General features: G+C 40.0%; 1 protein-coding gene across 9 annotated transcripts in view; it reads left to right on the top strand.

Annotated features, from left to right (window-relative positions):
• The window catches only part of LOC106650923 (neurobeachin), a 95,972-nt gene that overhangs the window by 33,174 nt on the left and 40,724 nt on the right, over positions 1-22,074 (top strand). For 7 of the 9 annotated variants that reach the window (XM_023462446.1, XM_023462439.1, XM_023462443.1 and 4 more), the window contains exons 20-36: positions 104-337; positions 440-1,877; positions 1,964-2,126; positions 2,244-2,397; positions 2,477-2,656; positions 3,154-3,294; positions 3,767-3,874; positions 3,955-4,126; positions 5,396-5,788; positions 6,481-6,611; positions 7,625-7,732; positions 8,698-8,896; positions 8,980-9,315; positions 9,390-9,625; positions 9,701-9,876; positions 9,969-10,243; positions 10,328-10,464. In XM_023462446.1, coding sequence (XP_023318214.1) covers positions 104-337; positions 440-1,877; positions 1,964-2,126; positions 2,244-2,397; positions 2,477-2,656; positions 3,154-3,294; positions 3,767-3,874; positions 3,955-4,126; positions 5,396-5,788; positions 6,481-6,611; positions 7,625-7,732; positions 8,698-8,896; positions 8,980-9,315; positions 9,390-9,625; positions 9,701-9,876; positions 9,969-10,243; positions 10,328-10,464 — 4,581 coding nt within the window. The remainder of the gene's footprint in view (positions 1-103; positions 338-439; positions 1,878-1,963; positions 2,127-2,243; positions 2,398-2,476; positions 2,657-3,153; positions 3,295-3,766; positions 3,875-3,954; positions 4,127-5,395; positions 5,789-6,480; positions 6,612-7,624; positions 7,733-8,697; positions 8,897-8,979; positions 9,316-9,389; positions 9,626-9,700; positions 9,877-9,968; positions 10,244-10,327; positions 10,465-22,074) is intronic. The other 2 variants (XM_023462445.1, XM_023462444.1) reach the window with 2 other exon arrangements.

The raw sequence follows: 22,074 nt of genomic DNA, 5'->3' as shown, positions 1-22,074 counted from the left end.
GAATATCACACGTATTTTTGAAATTAATTAATCGGTGATTTTCAACTTTCCGAAATTTTTAAATGACAAAAATATAAGCTACTTGAACGTTGACTTTGACTAGGTATCCTACGAGGAATTCAAGTTGCAATTCGCTCAAATGTACGAGCACTACGAGAGACAGCGCTCGGATAACATCACAGATCCGGAAGTGAGGCAGCAGAGGCCAATCAGCACGATATCCGGCTGGGATCAACAGCAGCAGCAGCAACACGCCGTTAGCAATGGTTATGCCCGTCCCGCTCAGTGGGCTAACGACCAAAACCGCGAGATAAATCCCGCCGACAATCATTACAAGGTACGTACGAAACGATTGCCTGCGCTGCGCGCACACATACACATACTTCCGAGCGAGTGGCTCAATGGCTTTGCTAATCCAAAACCGCATGTGTTTGCGCAGGAATACGACGCGATAGAGTCGAGCGATCGAATGGACGAGACATGCAGTTGCGACCTCAACTCGATGGACAATACGGAGAGCGACGGCAGCCCAGCAATAGTGGCGCCGCGCAGCAAACTCTGCGGCGAGGCCGCTGAGCAATCCAGCGAGCCCGTGACACCGGAACCGCGATCGGCTACGGATAAACTTGACGTTGCCTCCCAACATGCACGCGCCGAAACACCGACTACCATTCCGGAAGAGGCCGTCAGCGAGCTGTCCCAGCAGACGACTCAAGAGACCAGCGAGGTCGCATCGATCGCGAGCTCCAGCGATGTCCTCAGTGATGTTAATAAGCCTGACAGTCCTGCGCTGGTCGAGGCAGACGCCAACGACGATAGTCACACTTCGATCGAAGACAAGGCTGAAATCGATCAAGAGCTCGTCGCAGCGGACTCGTCGGAAAAACTTGCCGAGTCGGACGAGCTCAAGCCCCAGAAAAGTTTCGATCAATCCGAGGAGATTACCGTTGTAGAGCAAACCACTGTGAACGAGAATGATGACGAAATTCCCGTAGTCCCTGCTCAAACGAATGAGACCGATACCGAGAGTGTTGTGAAGAACAGCGAAGCCTCCGAGACACAACCTGCTGACGTCCTTGAATGCGCAGATGTGGTTGAAGACAAGCTAGACGATGCAAAAACTGTCGATGAAACTGCTAAAGTTGAGGAGAAACCTGAGCCCTGTGAAGATGAATCAAAAGTAGCAGATACTGATATTAATACCGAACCGGCTGAATCCAAAACTGAACTTGAACCAGAAATCAAATTAAAAGATTCAGAAGATCAATTGGAAAAATCGAACGACTTGATCGAGGAAGCTGAAACTGCAACTTCGTCGGAGGTACAAATAAATGAAATAAGTGCTGTTATTAATGGTAATGACAACAAAGAAGTAAGTGAGGAGAGCAATAGCCTGGAACCGTCCAATTCTATTTCTACTCATTTAGAAGATGAAGAAGTCGTAGAAAAAGTTGAAGAGCAAGCTGAAGAGCCCGAAAGCGTATTTACTAGCGACCTATGTAGCAGTTGTAAAGAAAATGAAACTCCAAGTTCTGTAGATAGCGAGACTCAAGTGCCAAACGCCAAGGATCCAATTCCGACAATATCGACGGTCTGCGACGCATCCGCTCAAAATTTGAGTGACGATATTACTGTGCCACAGAACGACGTAGTTGATAAGGATAATCTCGCGGAGGCCGGTGCGTGTAACGCGAATCACGCTCTCGACAACGACATACACCGGCGCAGAGCCAGTTTACCCAATGTGTCGACGGAAAATCTGCAAGGAGAATCCAACAATCTCGACGACGTTTCAGAATCCCCAGAAAAAGATCCCTCATTACAAAAAAGACCAAGGAGTGCCTCTACTTCAACGCAAGTCGAACCGAATCACTTTGGTGCGTTAATTTTCATGTAGTCACCCAATTTCTTAATTTGTTAACATTTCAGTACTCATGAAAATTTTATTTCCGTTTTTTTGCAGAGTCAAAACCTAAATCAGTCAATCCATCCACTAGACCTATGTTTAGTCCAGGGCCATCAAGGCCACCTTTTAGAATACCTGAATTCAAATGGTCTTATATTCACCAAAGGCTTTTATCAGATGTACTATTTTCATTGGAAACTGACATTCAAGTTTGGAGAAGGTATATAAAACAAAAGCTTTACTGATATCATATCAACGCACTATTATTTGAAGTTTATAATGTTGCTTTCACGCTGCTTTAAGTATACATTTTATTAATCTATGTTAATTTTTACAGCCATTCAACCAAATCAGTCCTGGACTTTGTTAATAGCAGTGATAATGCCATATTCGTTGTTAATACAGTGCACTTGATCTCCCAACTCGCAGATAACTTGATAATAGCCTGTGGTGGTCTTTTGCCATTACTTGCCTCAGCTACATCGCCAAATGTTAGTAAAGTTTATAAAATATTAATTTCTTAAAATTCAAATGTTAAAATAATAATTTAATACATAATTAAATTTTTAGAGTGAAATGGACGTAATTGAGCCCACTCAGGGAATGCCAATTGAAGTTGCAGTTTCTTTTCTCCAAAGATTAGTTAATATGGCAGACGTGCTTATTTTTGCAAGCTCTTTAAATTTTGGAGAATTGGAAGCCGAAAAAAATATGTCCAGTGGTGGAATACTGAGACAGTGTTTACGATTGGTTTGTATAAAAAGTTAATTTATAACCGTGTTAGATAGTGATTATAGCGTATAATTGATAATGCTAAAATATTTTATTTTAAAAGCTCTAATGAAATATTTAACAATAACCACTTCATAATCAGAAACCTGTAAAACCAACAACTCAGGAAAACTTCTTAGAAACGAAGTAATGCTCCAAGCACATAAATGATTACTTAGATCATAAGTATTTCATTACACTAGAGCATTTTTTTATATGCAAGAAAATAAGAGTTTTGTAGAATAGATGAGATTATTAGTAATATTATTTAATTAGGCTAGTTTTTAAATAATCAAAAAGATCAATTTTTTAATAACGAAGACAATATTTTTGAATACTACAACTTAATGTACACGGTCTTTCAACAAATACAATTTTTTATAAGCATTATGTATTTTTGTCGCAAAAAATAACTGAGATACTATTTTTGAGAACACTTTTCCACATAATTTTCGATAAAAAAAATGCTTGTTTAGGTCTGTACTTGTGCCGTTAGAAACTGCTTAGAGTGTAAAGAACGTGGCAGAACATACAGCATGTTAGGTCGACAAATTGGTACTAGTAACAAATCACAGCACATACAATCACTTATTCGTGGAGCCCAAACCTCACCAAAGGTACGTAGAATACAGACTAGAATACTCTACATCAGAAAACTTGAACCATTGAAAACAGTGTTAAAACAGAATTATAAAAAAAAGTCAGTCTGGTTGAACTAAATGCAAGTTATAAAAATATAACATTTTTTGTTGCTTTGTATGATAAACTATTTAATGTAGATTGTGAATCTTAGCATAAATTATGCATTAAGTACGGCATTGATTATGCATATGTGTGACTGCACATATTCACGTAATTTATATGATTGTTATAGTTGCTTTTGAATAGTTTATGGAATTGATAATAATAATAATAGATTAAATTTCAATTCTTCCAAGATTAACTTTTTCAAGCTAGAAAAACAATATTTATAGTCATTTTTTTAAAAATACAAAAAATTATTTAAAACTACAGAGGAACATCAGAGCAATTTTTCGTTTCTCACTTGAAATTTTATAATATTTTTTCTTACTAAATTACTATTTTCAGACGGTAGTAGATAATTTGGCGAATCAACTTAGCCCTGTAAAAGATCCTGAAAAGCTTTTACAAGATATGGATGTCAATCGATTGCGTGCTGTTATTTACAGAGATGTTGTAAGATAAATTACACTACCGTACTTTAAAATCGAATGAATTGTATACATTTTTAATTTAAACTTTTTTGAAAATTACAGGAAGAAACCAAGCAGGCTCAATTTTTGTCCCTTGCGATAGTTTACTTCATCTCTGTTTTAATGGTATCAAAATATCGAGACATTTTAGAACCGCCCGTTTCTCAACGACTTCCAAGTCCAGTTCCTGCAATACAAACAAACGGAGCGAATATGAGATCAGGTAGCCCTCAAGGTCTGTAAATTTATCGATTTACTCTTTTTAAATGTTATTCATTGAAAACTCGACTAATATTTAATATCTCGCGATGTCATACAAATACTCCATTGAATTAATAGTTAATGGAAAAAATTCCTTGGTGCATAATGATATGCGTTTACTTGTTGCAAGTTTTATGATATATGAATGGAGTTTTAGTTTTTTTCAATAGTTTTCAAAATGTTGCACCGCTAAAAACATTTTAAAAAAGCATTGCATGGTTAAAAAAATTGAAAAATTATTACCATCACATGATAGTATTTTTAATTGATATCACAACTCCCTCATTTAATGTTTAAAATTTTAAAACAATTTTAACCGTTCATTCGGATAACTGTACTTAACTAAAACCATTAGTAAATTATTCAATCGATGTTCAATGTGTTATGAATCCATATAGCATTATTGAAAAAATTGTAGAAATCGTTTATTTGAGTCACGAACGCTTCAAAGTACAAAAAACCTACAGACGAATTGAATACAAATCATGCTACTCTTACTACAAAATCAATTGGTAAAATCTTTCTTGTAGTTCATCTATGATCAGAAGTTTTATAAAAAATTTATGTACAACTGAAAGGAATATGATATTAGTACCTTCTCTAAAAAATGTATGAATCCTAATTTTAAAAGTCTTACTATTATGCAATCAATTTTAAGTGAAGTATGAATAGTCGTCGAAAATATTAATGTATAAAACTAAAAATTAATGAATCTGTAACGTGTAAATCGAACCAAAAAGCTTTTCTTTTGAAATAATAAAGTTTCTATAAAACTTGCATTTGCAAGTATCGATTGCAAATTCTTGTTTGCAGCAGCCGTAATAGATGGCGTTGAAATAGCAGTTTCTTGTCTTGAATCTAATGAAAAATTCCATTCAAAAATAATGCAGATTCTTTTTAATTATTAGCATCTTAATAACCTTGCAACATTTCAAACATGAGCTTCTCCATCATTTGTCCACTTTTGAACTCGATAATGCATTGAAAATTCTCGATGTCGACAAGGTAGATTTCGTGAAAAAAAAACACGATACTATGCGTAGTGTTGAAATTTACGCAAAGCAAGAACTTGAAAAAGTCGAGAATGCAACGAGCCTTAGAAACCAATATGTAAAGCTTTATAGTTGATAGCTGACTTAGCTCTGGCAGCCTGTGGATAATTTGTAGCAAACCTATAAAGTAGAAAGGGAGATAGCGAGATAGAGGGAGAGAGTAACATGTGTGCAAATGTGGTTGTCCGCAGGGGATGGGAACAGTGGCGGAGGAGGTCGGCCCTTGTTCCCGCAATGGTCGCACCACGTGTATCCTCAGTTCCTCCCAGGGTCCCATCCAAACGCGAACGCGCACGCCAACCACCACGTGAGCCAGCACCACCACGAGCACCCGCCGCTACCGCAGGCCTCCGAGCAAGCCCTACTCCGCCGGCGTCGGCAGGCTAACAATTCCTCGGCCGCCGCCGGCTATTACATTCCCAATCACTATAGCAATCATCATAATTACCACTCGAATAATTACAATTATCATCGCCATCATCATTATCATCATCATAATAACAACAACCATCATCATGCTCTGCAAAAGCATATCGACCAGCCCCGAAATATCTATCATAGAAATTCTGGTTACGGTATGCAAGGTAATTTATGCATCCTTTCATTTGCTTGCATTTTTAGACCAGTGTTGTGTCCTTGTTGTGTAGCTTTTCATTAATTTTCGTTAATTTTTTCGTTTAAGTATAGTCGCATGTCTTGTAATCCCCATCACTTTTCTTTTGATTTTCATATTTTGATTTTTCCCCATTAGTGACAGTTTTATAGTGCCAGAGCAAAATGTTGAAAACATGATTTTTCCCCAGCAATTGTATTTTGATTTAATTTGGTGTAATTTCTATTTTTTCTCATAATGTTTATCGGATGCAACGGATATCTGAAATTGTTCGCTTCTAGGATGTTTTTTCTCAAAATTTTGAGACATTGTTGTAAATCATGTTTACAATTTGTTACAAATAATACATCGTCATACCCCGATTGAAAAAATTATGCACTGTAAAAAAAAAAAGAAAAATTGTGTCCAATCCTGACTATTGAAGGAGCTTTTTTTGCGTTTGCACCACACGAAGTTACGTCCTATCCCCGTTTCATATGATTATTTTATAATGCTCCCCTCATTTGACGAATATTACAATTGATCAAGAAAGTAGTTGATTATTGCCGATAATGAGGGAAGATTCATTTTATTTTCACTTTTTATGGCATGATTTTAATTTACGAATTGATTAATTCTGCCGGCAGATTACATTATAGCTAACATAATCATATTATTTTACAGAGAGCAGCGGTATTATGAGTCAGTCTGAATCACAAGATGACGGTGAATACGAAGTTATTATTGTAGATGAGAACAATTCCTCTATACTCGCAGATCACGATGTTCCTTCTTCCGGACCACCTTCGACAAAAGTAATTACGTCTCAATTATTTTAATTAATAGCTTATTAACGTATATTAATTCATGCAACAGTTTAGTACAAATTTATTAGCTACCAGATATGAATATTTAAGTTATATTTTGCTTGCAAATTTTTCACTTAAAATTCAGATTGGATTTTAATCACAGGATTTAGCTTGCTTTTACTCATAATATTCTGGACAAGGTTTATTCGTGACTCGAGTAAGAGTAAATAATATCAGAAAATTTTCTGATAAAAAACAACTAACCATGAATACCTTTCCAGTATATAAAAGATATAAAATGCAGCATTGCCTTTTTCATTATTTTATTATTAGTTTTCTTTATTTATTTCAAAAATATTTATCAATAACTCTAACATTTATAGCAAGTATTAAAATTTGTTAACAATGCACGATTTGAATTAACTTTGTTTTCAAGGACTATTTTTATTAGTAGTTTTATCGTAAGATTTTATTACTTTCTAATTCTACATAATTAAAATTCTAAAACTACTCACTACACTTTGCTCTTTTGTGCCGTTGTCTAATTAAACTAAAGGTTGTTATTTAATCTCACTAGAATTTTAGCTTAAAATTTATTGTTCTTGTAGATTAATTTTTAATATGTCGTTGAGTCTACTATCTTCATTCTGTAAATTGAGATCTAGCTAAATTTTTCTAAATAATAATTCAATTTCTAACAAAATTTATTTTGAAAAGTACATCCTCTATATGCGATTATACCTTTGTTTTCGTTATCTTAAATCCAATAGCTGAATGAAGGGAAAATTTTATATCAAATATTTATATCTTATTTGAGAGAAAAAATAATCGATTTTTTTCGTGTTTTCAAAATTGTTCACTGTCGTGTTTTTCATTTTCGTGTTTTTTCACATATTTAAAATAATCACAGTATCAGAATAAATCAGAGCACAAATGAAAAATTTAAATGGTTTATTATACGTTGTTGATTCTAACTTTTTGGTATTTATATCGAATGCAAACTAACTTCGGTACTCCAGACTGGCCACACTGGTGTATCGCAGTCAAGGACTATCCTCGAGGATTACCCCTCGACGGAAAAGACTGTTTCTTCTACTGCGAGAACTGAAACACTACGAAACGCACAGGTAACATGATAGATGTGCGAAAAATGATGAGCGATTTTAATGGTGTTTATTCGACTGTGAAAAAAGTCTCGTTTATTACTATTCCGGCTATTAATTCTTATGTTAATCACGGAATATTTTTTTTTCTTTGATAATAATGATATGACAAAAAAGGATGCTTCTCTTTTTACTAACTTCTAACTACAATTTCAATTGTTGTGTTTATCTAGATATTCTTTGATAAAGTGAAAGTTTGCAAAATTTTACGAAACTTAACGTGTAAATAATCAATTTTGTAATGTCATTTAAAAAAAATTTATCTATTAAATTGATTAAAAATTTTGAGAACTTTCATGTGACATAAGTAAATTGTAAATCAGTAAAATTGAACTTTCTTTAAATTATCCGATTTCTCATATCTATTGGCTTTTTGTATTGTAGAATTTATACAATTTTTCTGCAGATAACCAATTCTGTAAATCATTAATTTTTTAAATATTCTCTAGTTCGATTACTTATTAGATATTAGATGTTTGTTTTTTGACATCATTCATTCACTCATTAAAGGTAGTTTGTTATTCCTTACATTTTTTGAAAAATTTTGAATTTCATTCATAGATGCAATAAATATAGGTATCACTTTCTATAACTTCAATGTCGATAGTTTTGCATATCGTTAATAATATTCGTGATGAATTTTTGAATAAATGGAATTTAGATTCTGCATATTATTAAATAAAAATAAATACTTTTACATCAACGTTATATATTACTTCATAGATAAAATTAAAAAATGGATCATTCCTAAAATAGAATTTTTTCTAACTTTAGATATACGATATTACATATACATTTTATAAGAATGTCAGAAACATAATTGAATAAGAAATTAAGATAGTTACATTTTTATCGTTGCATAAAATGTGCAGCTAATATCTATTAACTTACGACCACTGAATGTTATTAATCAAAAGCATTATTTTCAGAGTAATGATTCGAGTGAAGAGATACCTCGTAATAATACTGCTGTTGATCCTAATCCTTCTGAAATAACGATTGAAAATGAAAATAAGCATAATTCGTCCGAAGAAGCTTGGACTGATGTAAATCTTAATGAAGAAGGAGACAATATGACTAATTCATGCGATGATCCAAGAAATATTCACAATATGGCCCACTCTCGAGGTATTTATTTATTATTGTTACAATTAAGTTCTAGTCATACGTGGATTTATCTTACATAACTTATACATGGTTTTTTTGCATAGGTGACATTCCGGATAACGAAGGTAACGTACTTGAACCAGAAATATCGAATAATCCTGAGAGAGGAGAAAAACCGACTTCGGAAATATCTGTGGTAAGAGTGCCAGATCACTTAGTCACAGTGCAATCTCCGCGACCGGACGATTTGCCCATCAAAAGTCTAGTAGAGCATTTACCTATTCCAACACCTTCGCGCGAGGCTTCACTCACCCAAAAACTTGAAATGGCTCTTGGCTCTGTTTGTCCGTTGTTAAGGGAAATCATGGTGGACTTTGCACCGTTTCTATCCAAAACCCTGGTTGGCTCGCATGGTCAGGAGTTACTGATGGAAGGAAAAGGTATTATATTTTTTCTAAGTACTTTAAATTACTGTTCATGAGATGGTAATGAAATTAATAACGATTTGTTGAAGGTCTCACAACGTTTAAAAACAGCAACTCAGTTGTTGAACTCGTAATGCTGTTGTGTTCGCAAGAGTGGCAAAATTCCCTCCAAAAACACGCTGGCTTAGCCTTTATTGAACTGATCAACGAAGGGAGACTTTTATCGCACGCCATGAAAGATCATATCGTGCGTGTCGCGAACGAGGCAGAATTCATTTTGAATCGTATGCGAGCTGACGACGTACTGAAACATGCTGATTTTGAGGTACCATCAATAATCTAATAAAACTCTCCGTGCTCGAGTCTCGAGACGAGCTCTAAATTTTTAATTCTCGTACAGACGCAATGCGCCCAAACTCTTTTGGATCGTCGCGAAGAGGAACGAACTTGCGACCATTTGATAACTGCTGCTCGAAGGAGAGACAACGTCATCGCCAGCAGATTGCTCGAGAAAGTTCGCAATATTTTATCAAACAAGCACGGCGCTTGGGGCTACATGGATCCGATGGCTGCGAAGTGAGTTTTCAAATTCTCAAAGAGGCTCGAATAACTTTTTGGTATTTCTCTCTCGTTCGCGCTTGACTTCAATCTCTCCGCTTTTGTTATAGAATGTCAGAGTACTGGAAACTCGACGCCTGGGAGGATGACGCCCGCCGGCGCAAAAGATTTGTACATAACCCGTTGGGTTCGAGTCACCCTGAGGCGACTTTGAAAGCTGCACTCGAGCACGGTGCGCCCGAGGACGCGATCCTCCAGGCTCGAGAAGAGTTCCATGCTCATCTGGCAGCCTCGCGAGCTCATCAGCAACAAATACAGTCTACTGATCTCATGGACGATAGTGAATTACTGACCGACGACCGAGATCTCGACGCCGATCTAGCAGGTACTTGCTATTTTCAATGTAGATTTATGAATTTTAATCCTCCATCACATTGAACTTCAAAAAAATATTTTTCTTTTCCTTCAGGACCAGTAAATATAAGTACTAAAGGAAAACTTGTAGCTCCGGGTATCGTAGCTCCAGGAATAATTTCAATAACTTCATCAGAGCTATATTTTGAAGTGGACGAGGACGATCTTGAATTCAAGAAAATCGACCACGAGGTAAGTTTAAAAAATATTATTCGATTCGATTTCTTTCGACTATTTTTAGAATATCTTTCTGTTTTTGTTAATTAAATTTCCTCTATAAAATTAGTCTAACGTTAATATAAAATTGAACAAAGATTGCAGAAAGAATCATGCAATTTTTCATTCTCCGCAAGTAAAATTTATACTTTTTTATTAAAAATGTTTTCTCCGGGATATTTGACCCTGAAAATGTGAAACGTTTAAAAATACATTATTTAAATAAAAAATAGTTAAAATTTACACTATTTTCAAGTATAATTTTTCCCTCAAAACGAGTAATGATTCATTTTTATCATGTGTTGTTAGTACTACTTGGCGCCCGAAATGTCCATTCTTTGTGACAGGTTGACCCCGTTTCGATAATTATCGCAAAAAATGGCGAGCTTCTATTTTTTGCTCATTTAGATTAAAATAAAATCGACGAAACGTGAAAGAATCGTGAAAAAAAGTTGAGTGTTGTTTTTATGAGTTTATGTCAACTTTTATTGGTGTTAAACATTTTTAAAAGAGAATATTGTCACATATTCGTAATGCCCAATAAAACATTCTTCCGATACTTATTAAATCAATATTAAAAATTCACGGTCATCCTGTGCTATCCTGTTCTATTATGCTTATAAATTTGGAATTATTATCGCACTTTTCGTTAATATTATTGATAAAAACAAGCCGACCTAGCTGTGAATATTCGAAAAAAAGGATTATATAAATAAAAACATTTAATTGTATTTTAATTCGCGCTCAAAATAAATATTCGTCTTTACGAATGATAAGCGTCCCAATGGCAGTTGAGTAAAAAAACGTGTATTCGGCGCGATACATATTTATAGTAAAATGCACGAAATGAAATTAATGAGCTAGCTATAAATAAAAAGCGTCCCGTGGGAATTGTCGAACGCTGAAAGGACGCATATGGATATAATTTTTCATTGGGTACGGAGATAAGATCGCGCATTCCGTATATTATATGCATGTGTAGGTATACGTTACGTTGCTACTATACTACATCTTAGTCGAAACCAGGAGCGGCGAGGACAAATTCACAAAAAGCACTAACTAGTCAACGAATGATTCAGACGAACGGAAAATAAAGAGAAAGAGAGAGAGAGAGAGAGAGAGACAAAAAAAGGAGAGAGTAAAAGAAAAAAAGCTATCCCAAAATAACGGGTTGATAATAATCAATTTGACTAAGCTCAAATTCGACTGGTTAGCTTTTGGAACGAACACGAATTCGAACTTTGAATGTTAAGTAAGTGCATTTTTTGAATGATAAACGACGTGACGATTACCGGTTGTACTCTCAATTCTTCAATTCAAGTTCACTAATTCAATTCTTTTTATTTAGCAATGAAAAAATTTTGAGTTGCACAAAATGAAATCCGATAAGGATGGTAGAATTTTCCCATTATAGGCTCGTTATTCATGGATTTCAGTCACGCGTGGCGACGATGATCCTTGGGAATGAGAGTTGCTAATGAAAAAGTATAAAAAGGCCAGGCACATTGTACATCGGCGTCTGCGTGTGTGTCGACCGAGGCGTATGATTATCATATATTGACCGTAGATCTCGCTCTTGTAGACATATAGCTAAACAAAACAAACATTCGGAAAGGTTCCTTGGAGCCTCTTGTATATGCCTCTATCTCTTACCTAAAGCTCAGATCTCTCAGGGTCAGCAATTATGGGCCCCCCTGCAGGTACTCTCTCTCTTTCTTTCTCTTTTTTTCCTAGTATTTCGACTCTTTTTTGTCTCCTTACGTTCTTTTTATTTTTTTTTCTTTGTTGCATTTCGCTCTCACTTCATGTGTAACATTTCTATCCAGTGTGCCGCTGTTCATAATATTTCTTCATGGCCGCGCATGAACCCGATTTATTGAGCATTTTGGCAACTTTTATTTGTTTTTTCGTCTACCTCAACATTTCATCGGGACTCTGGATTATTTATATCGATGATGGACGTTTCTTGTCAGTTTCATCGCTTCTCGTTTTTTTTTTAATTTTTTTTATTTATTAATTTATTGATTGATAAGGCTTACTTTTATGTGATGTTTGTGGTGTCGAGTCTCATCAAGGTGGTCGTTAGCTGAATATTTTAACATTCATAATGTTCTTTCTTATCTTGTACAAGTTGCGATGAATTTCGCAGAATCGCTTTAATCTGTACTTAATATGCCTGCAAAAAAACTTTAAACTTATCGATAGCATTTAATAACGCTGAGTAGTTTAGAATTTCTCGTTTCGTTATAGCGACTACCGCAGGACAACTTTTTTTTCCCTTTTATTTCGGTCGAACGTATCGTGTTTGTTTTGCGTCTTATCGCATAACAAACGATTAATTACTACGAAGACTTCCACGACAAATAAATGTACAATGAAAATTATTATGCATATTAAGTTACGCACTATATAGTTTTTATATAGATCCGCGTTCGCGTGGATTTTGACACGTGCGAGAAGCAAAAAAAGGGCGAAATAAACATAAGGCAATAACATAAATATTGCATGTAGCGCATGATGTATAACTCGGCTCGGTAAAATGGAATTGAAAAAAAGCGCGAGAGAACGCCGGGATGATGTAAGGGGGGCAGCAGAAAGGTGGAGCATAAAAAGTCAATTATTTCGTTGGCAATTTTGCCGAGTGTTTATTTAAGGAACAGTTTGCACTTAGTTTTATGAGCCTCATTAGTCGACGAAGCATCAGAGCACGTATATGTGTACGCGGGTATGCGCGTCGAGAGAGCCGCGTGCCTTTGGGGCTACGCGCGCGCGATGCAGCGCGGCTCGACTCTCTTCGCCGTTCGAGTGTGTGTGTGTGTGTGTGTGTGTGTGTGCGCGCAGATGCAAAAGAAGGAGAAGAAAGGAAAAAGGGAGAGCTAAGAAAGCTTCGAGGAATCCACCTCGGTGGATCATTGCTCGTCGGACGGCTACACATGCAGGATCGTAATATTCGGTTGAGAAGAAAAGAGGCGCGCGTATATAAATATGCGCGGGCGATCACCGTATAGGCACCACCGTCAGCGGCCTCATGCGCGCTGCTTTATATACACTCAAATAGCGCGCCGTACACAGATTCTATTGCGGTTATAGAGAGAGAGAGGATCGGTCAGACATTTTTCTCTTTGGTACAGGTTTACGCGCGATTCTTGCTGTCGTCTCTCTCGGCTTATATCGCCTTCAACTGTATAATACCAACTGCACACGAGAGGCGCAAGCCGTGGATGTGTACCATTGGCGCTATATATAATAACATGTGATACCAAGTGCAGTGTGTACAGCGATGTTCTCTCTATTTCTTTCTTTCTTTCTTTCTTTCTTTCTCCATCCGATCTTTGCCGTAATGGCTCGAGCAAACATATTTATCGTGATTTATCGTTTACACGAACCTTCCCTCTCTCTTTTATCTCTCTTTCTTCTGCTCCATTCCCTTCGCCAGCTAATATCTCGTATCTGCGTTGCACTGATGTGTGCATATAATACATGTGCAACTCAACTCTTTCGAGCGAGCCGGGTAGTAAAAAGGTGCATTTTGAGAGAGCGGCGCGATCAAGCCGAACGCGCAGCTCTCCAACTTGAGTAACTTATTGCTTGTTTTAGGGCCCAAGAGTATTGATTAGTTAAAATATTATGTGTCAAAACTGTGTTTCAACTTTGCAACGTGCTCTCGAGTCGCCAAGTATTTCGGTCGTTTTAAAGAGCGAGTCAAGCGTGCCGGCCGACCAATCAATCAATTTTCGCCTTTTAAAAACGTCACATTTGTTCGGTTAATTTTTACTTTACGTCTGAATTATTATTTTCAACAATTTGGCAAGTAGATGCTAAAAAAAAAGTAATTTTCATCGATATAATGCCTCTATGAGCTGCCGACGCGCGCGCGCGTATCAACTTTACAAGCTCGCTCGCTCTCGCTTACGCGCTTGATATATTGCTGTTGACATTATAATAACGTGTTTGTAATTGCTGGTTGTGCCTCGAGCGATTACTTTTTTTTCGTTTGTGTATAAAACTTGATATACAGCGCAGAAGACAACATTAAAAACTGCTCGGAGAGAGAGCATGTGTCCGATATATTTATATATATTGAAAAGTGCACCTCTCGTCGTAACTTATCGCAATCTTTCAAATTTATTTTGCCGTTGCATTAAAGATCCTCAATCTACGCTTATATTCGCTATTTTAAAGTCGATATTGCTCGCCCGGACGCTGTGTTTATGTTGTATACTTTGCAGAGCCGAGGCAGTATTTTTCAATAAAATTGAATTTGAATATTTATTGAACGTTCGCGTCGAGCTCGTTTGATTTACGATTCCGATAATTGCTTTAGTATGTTGGCTCACTCGTATGATTGATTAAATGCGTGGCAGATTTTGTTTTATTTTTTATTTTTTTATTCATTTTCAATTTTGGATTGTAAACATTTCCGTGTCATCGTATATGACGTGATCGAGATGCATGAAGTTAATTTGGAAAGTAAATTCGATGACATTTTTATCCTCTATTGCAATGTCCTGAACAATGATGCCAAATTTACTATCTATACAAATCTCATGTGAATTCACACGCATTCGGTGTCATACGGCTCGATATCAAATGTTTGTCTCGAGAGTCAAAAATCACAAGAGTTGACTGGACAACACTCGCGGGCATTCGAATGAGTCATCTCATTAGCATTACTGGGACATAAATAATCGTATCGTTCGTATATCGGGCCTTATTGAAAAGATAATGAGAGGAAGAGGAAGGCACGAGGCGCAGGCAGAGGCCATGGGCAGCGGGAGGCAGTGGGAGTGTACGTTGCGAGCCGACGCCGCGAGAAAGAACGACAGTATATACAAAGAAAAGAAAGGAGGCGCAGGGGTAAAGCTCGACTCGTAAACACGAAGAAAATGACTGAAAAATCGATTAGCCACGCACGAGATCATATGGTTCGAGGACTTCGGCCGCACGGATACCGAACCGGGGCGCAGGTTTACTCGGCGTACATTATATACCTAGCTTAAGGGCAGCCCAACATTCATCAAGCGCCGCGAAGTGTCCGTGGCTCGATCGAGCTCGAAGCTGGGCGGGATCGGGCCGATGTTGGCGGGATAATTACTGCTATTAGCGCGTGCGCGCAGATATTACGTCGGTGGTCCTCGCGGCTACGATCATCGCATGCGTTAGGCGAGTCACGGAGGATAACAGCGCATCGAGTCTCTTTGCGCGAGCGTAAATCAGCGATCGTCGGCCGCACTCCGCAGCATGAGCGGTAGCAGCTATGTAGCAGTGCAAGCTGTACACGGGCTCGGATCCGCGTGGACATGAGCGACGAGGTATGCTAAAAGCGAGTATATGCTGCATTCGAGCCACCACCCGCTTATCGATTCGATATTGCGTGTAAGCGCAGTCGAGCTGCAATAAATATCGGGGCTGTGCAGCAGCAGCAGCAGCAGCTCGGCGCGGATCGCCCGTGAGCTGCAGTATTGGTTCGATAGCGCGCGCGCGTTGCATCCTGCATTATTATAAACGCCACGAGCTTGCAGCATAGCGTATAATATAAACGCTGCGAGGATCCTGCGCGGCCCGTTCAGCAGCAGCAGCAGCCTCGGCCCGGCCTGGTGGCGCTACTTACGCCGTCAACGATAATGACGGGTTGCGCGTCCGACTGTTTGCTTAGCCAGCCGATTAGTGCACGGATCCACAGGTGGGCACCATCCGTCACGCGCCGACAGAGAGGCACCTCCGACACGCCCATAAATTCACCGTTCCCGAATCTTCCTTTTCCTTTATGTATATAACTTCTCTCTCTCTCGCTCTCTCATTTACGTATCCTAACTTATGCGCGCAGCACCTTCGTATTATTATGCCTGCGTTCACATCGTCGTCGCCGCTGTTTGTTGTATTATATTCTTCCTGACGTTGATCGTTATTCATGTACAATACCAGCACAAAGGTCAGCTCGCGCCTCTATAATAAGCAAAACTTATATCTCCTCTTTTTCACACCTTTTCGTCGATCTACTTCCTCCATGGATTATTCGAGTCTAGAAATTCAATTAATTTTTAATTTAAAGTAAAATAATCATTCCTAATCATTGTACGCGAGCATTTCGTTCCGAATTGTAAAGATTCGTCGCGATTATGCAAAGCTGTGAAATTGGCGTGACTGCGAGAGATTCGACTCTGGCTGCGACCACGCGCGTTTCTTCGAAGTAGCACCGCCACCTGCACCTGTCGACAGCCCGAGACCAAGAGAGAAAGAATAAACGGCCGTTCTTATTCGGATGACTGTTGTTGCTCCTCTTATTTTTTCGTCCGGCAATTCTTCAGCTCGTTCGACTACTTTAACGAGTTTTATTTTTTGTGAATCTTATTTCGGCGATGCCCGTGACTTTTGGGCGAATGAGTCTAGCTACCGTGTCTATCTCTTGTGTTATGCTCGACCTCGAGATCGCTGGATGCAAAGAATCAGTATATTATAAGCAGAAGCATCTCCAATTCGACGAGTCCGTAATGAAATGTGATATTGAGTTGTAGCTTATAAGCTCGAAACGAGGAGTATAAGCAATTCTGACGGATCGGCGCACGTCGATCCGTCCTCTTGCACGCGCGCAGGTAGCGATTTCTAGCAATCTTTTTTCTCCACACCTTCCTCGTTCGTTTGTCAATGGCCATGCCGTGGAACATACAGGTATAGCCGAAAGGAATGATTTATGGCTCCGATCTATATTATGAGGCAATTTGGCGCGGTGGCCAGGCCGCGTTGAGAGGTCGACGAGTCGCGAACAATGTAAGCACTTGGCGGCGCCTTCTCGTGTATTTATTTTTCGGAGGTAATTGCGACTTTGAATGCACTTTTGCGAGCGGTGCCCGTTGTTTGCGAAAATTATACGTCACGCGGACACACGCGATCGCGACATTTATCACTCTCGAAACGCGTGTGCCCGCAGTGCCGCGCGTCGCTTCTCGCCCGGTATAAGTTAGCGCTGCTACGGCTGTTGCTGTGCTTGACGTTATCAATTTGCATTCTTATCTGCGAATTGAAACCAGTCATCGGAGCCAGATAAATGCGAGCTCGAGCCGCGGAGAGGCTCGGTAATAGCCCGACATTAAAACCAAGTGTATGCTTTCAAAGGATGAATTTATTGTAAAAAGATTGTGCGAGCGCGCAGGCGAATCGAACGAGCTTGTGTAAATAAACTCACAGCCGTGCACCTTGTACTATATCGTGCATCGCGCCCGCGCATGTGTGTGTGTGTGTGTGTGTGTGAGCATTATGTTTGGGTACTCGAATCGCCAAACTTATTAATGGTACAAGAAAGCTAATCTGCATGAAGTATTATGTATAGACAAAAAGACGAGTATAATAGCGCCAGAAACGAAAATGCGAGGCGCAGGTATTATAAGGGGCTATATCACGAGGCGCACGAGATTTGCACGGCGCGTCGAGTTGAAGCGATCCCGAGGAGGAGAAGAAAAACAAACTTCAGGCATGGCAGAAGTTGCACGAGGCCCATCGGCGGGAGGGAGAGCCAGCCGAGCATTTCTCTCTCTCGTGCAAAGAGCTCTCCGATCGAGCTGCCCGCGGCTGGTGGCGCGACGTGGCCTGAGTTATGGTGCAGGTTAATTATACAAAACATTCAATTATACCTTCCTCGACTCGACCGAATATACAATACGCACACGGGCGCGCATGCTCGCATGCATAGTATAGGGAGTCGCGCGAACACGAGCTTCGCGTGAGCATAATCCTCCTCGCTGCACACGGCTCGTTTCTTCCTTTTCAGGCGAGATAGGTATAGAGCTGACTCGCGCGCGCCCGATTCCCACTTTTTGCTCCCACTTTACGCTGTCCGCTGTATACCGAAGCTCGTGGGCTGGGCTAGCTTGATTATTCCCGGACTGTAGCGTATAATGTAACGCGCGGAAATCAGCTCCTTATACTATTATAGCTGCTATCAACTCTCGGCTCCGGAGGCCGGGCCGCAGCTAGGATATACCTTGTTTATACGCGAGCATACAATATCGGCAACCTACCTCTGCTGCTTACCTACCTGCACGCGCACGATTCCGCTGTGTATACATGCACACATCGCCAAGGTACACGTGCCCGGGCATATATAAATACATACACGCATACACGAAAGCGAATCCGAACCAACTATATCTGCAGCAGTAGTTACGTGGGCGAATTTGCGCGTGCTCGCGCGCTGATTAATTGCTCCTGAGATTTTTTTGCAGCGTAGCTTTCACGGCATTCGTATGGTATATAGTAGGCCGAGAGTTGCTGTTCAGGCTCGCTGCTGCCACTGCTCGACATGGATTTTATCACTGAAACACGAAACTTCCTTTAATTTTATTATTATTTCTCGACCGATCTCCAGTCCCGAGAATATAAACTAATTGATCACGCTATATCGATTGCTCTCGGCTCGGCTCTTGTACCGCGAGGCCGCTGCGTGCGCGCGTAATAAATGCAAGTGTATATTATATACATCTCTTACCACTCCGACGAAAAGTAACAAATAAAACTCGACATTAATTTACGTGACGGAGGATGGAATCGGCTAATTGCATCATTAGCCATCGGCGCGCTGTATTATTTATACTATTTTATATTTATCGAGGCTGGGGGCATTTTCATAAAGCTCGATTACAAATTAATGCCTATGTATACAATATGTGTAACGAGTCGAGCAATATAATTAGAAACTTTTTTTGTGCCGAAGATGAAGCTGAGAAAAATTAATTTCTAGTTTTAATTCAGTATTTGAGCTAATAAGTTGGTGGATGTATGCCTGTGATTATTATTGTAATAAATTTTATGAATCAATTAAGGCAGCCGAGCGACGTTACACTGGCTTATACGTCTACATTCACGCAAGGATTTGCTGAGTAACCCAGTTGTCTTTAGCTATCAGGCCGAGAAATAGACATGTTTCGAGCGATGAAGAATTCAAACGACGCTGCGGCGCGCAGTAATGTCTTCGGGACACGGCCACGGATCGCACGTCTGCATCGCGAACAAACTCATCGGACTTGAATGTTAACTCGTTAGGAGGTGCACTCTTCCATATCAATAACTCGAGAGGAATCCACGGTTATGCGCTCTCTTCGAGACATTTAAATGAAACTAGTAAAAACCATTAATCATATTTGACAAGTGTACGCGGAGCATTTCAAATAAATTTGCCAGAGAGCTGGGCTCGGAGTGCATATACGAGCGCTGCTGCGTATACAGATTCAAACAAAAGCCGGACGATCCGAGGACGTGCGGTCTCTCGAGTAAAAGCGCAATTAATTCAGAGACAATAACGATCAAAACAGCTAAGCCTAGGTAATAAAGTTGCATCGATAATGCGGAAAAATTGCATGGATAGCGCGCGTTTTGGCTAGCTGCACCCTCGTTTGTGCGCAAGTATGCTTCGCGTGTATAATAATACGAAGAGAAAAGAGTTTGCTTAGCGGCGCCGGCGCCCCCCGCGGCCACAGACGCCGCCGTGCCGTGCGCTCTTGGTACTGCACACACATACACACGCATGCTCTCACTCGAGAGAGCGAGAGACGTGCACTCTGCTGCCGCTGAACCAACGTATCGTTCATTTTCTTCTCTCGGCTCGTTCGTACATACAGAGCCACTGCCGCCGCTCAAACTGCAGCATCAGCTGCAGCAGCTCGAGATGACCCGATCGTCCACTAGCTGCTGCTGCTGCTGCCACGACTCGAAGCTTTATGCGTGTCTGCTCCAAAGAGTAAACGAAACCTGCGTGAGCTGCACTCGATGCGTTGCGGCAGCATATGAGGCGGCGAATTCAATTAATGCTCGCTATATACATATACGCCGGAGAAATTTCATTAACTTTATGAGAGAGAAAGAGACGCGCGCGCCACACAGCGATCATTACATCCCAGGCTGCGCGCAGAGCTTATATACCTCTTCGCTCGATGAATCAACGAGTATATGCATATATAAAAGTATACTCTGTGCATGCGCCTCTGACACTTCGTCGTAAAGTCCAATTTACGACGCGGCTTATTACGAAAATTCCTGCAGCTAGCTTAGCCGATGATAATTTTTCTTTTCTCGCTCGCGCATCTTTTTTTTCTTCTCGTAACCGCGTTCGAAAGATCGCCTTGATATGCCGATTTTTCCTTAGTTAATTTTCGGATCGACCGAGCATATACTCGTAGTGATGCCATTGCAAAACTATGATGCGCAAGTTTGATCATTGTTACCCCTAACGACTGTTTCATTCGTAGTCGCGTACAGGCAATTGGATTGACAAGCGTGACAACGTAAATTTGTCGTTTTCTATTCAAGAGCAGCCCGATCTAGTTCGTTGGCGACTATAAATGGTTTTTATCGCGGACACGCAAAAGCTCATTTTTGTCGCCACTAGATGACATTTTGAGCATGCACTTTTATGGATTAAATATGACTAGTTCGTAAAACATTTTCACGTACAAGCGTTAAATCGCGTCACCGTGCGCAAAGTAGGAGGAGAGAACGAATCCAAATGGGCGTCTCTGCTGGGCCTTTGTTCGTGTTTGCCTATCATCCTACACACAGACACACATAATATGCATCGGTGACTCCTTTATGGCCGTGTACCGCTGCAGTCAACACACAGCAGCGGCGGCGGTGCGTGGTCGCAGTGGCGCGCGCGCGCCAACAGACCAGCTCTGTTGCTGCAGCTCGGTCCAGCGCATCGAGAGGCCCCATAAACGTCGCGCGGCTGTCGGTGATATACTGTTGAGCTGTATATTACGCAGATAACGCACGAGGCGATCACATTTGGCGCCTCGAGGACGACGACGACGACGATACCTTCGCGCATAGCTATATTCTTTTCATATACGTATAAGAATCCCACATGGAGCTCGTCTTGGCAGTGCGCGGATAGCCGCTCGGCAGCTCTCGGCGCGGGGCCCCCGATCTCTCGTGGGTGAGTGCCGTGTGTGTCTCGAGGTCCGATGATGCATCGGTACTTAAAGCCGCGAACACATGCAAGTGCGGCCGCAGCTCTTATATTGCGCGCCACTCCGATATAGCAGCGACTCTTCAGCGGCTCCAGCGGCTACACCGTGTCTCGGCGTCGTCGTCGTTTCGATTCTCGGAAAGCATCTTATAATTGTTTTATTTGTTCTCTCGAGTCTACGCGCGACTGCCTCTTTGATATCGTCAACTTTTGTATTTTCCGTGCTCGTATAATGTGCTGCGCACCACTCGAACTTCTTTCGACTTTTTGCAGCTGACCCCTTCAATTGTGCACAGAAACTGCATCTATTTTTTATTATTTTACAATAAACACGTCGCTGCTCTTGAAGCAAGATCAATGATTCACTCGATTCTTATCGCATTATTGTTTCATAAATCAATAATAATATCGTGCTTATACGTGTAGTGCATGTATAATATAACGCCGCGGATGTCAAAGTCACAACTTTTGCAAATCACCATTATCGACCGTGAACGTGCAGCATGGAATTTCCAACGATTAATCGTCCGCTGCACGAGGCAGCGGTAATTTTTCAAAATAAAAACAATTTTGCGTTTGTTTCGAATTAATTTTCTCTTTGCGTTCTGACCTTCCCTTGTATCGTATTC

This window comes from Trichogramma pretiosum, unplaced genomic scaffold (genome assembly GCF_000599845.2).
Source record: "Trichogramma pretiosum strain Unisexual culture from Peru unplaced genomic scaffold, Tpre_2.0 scaffold3, whole genome shotgun sequence".
Lineage (NCBI taxonomy): Eukaryota > Metazoa > Arthropoda > Insecta > Hymenoptera > Trichogrammatidae > Trichogramma > Trichogramma pretiosum.
The sequence above is the reverse complement of the archived record's forward strand: the minus strand, read 5'-3'. Positions and strand labels throughout refer to the sequence as shown.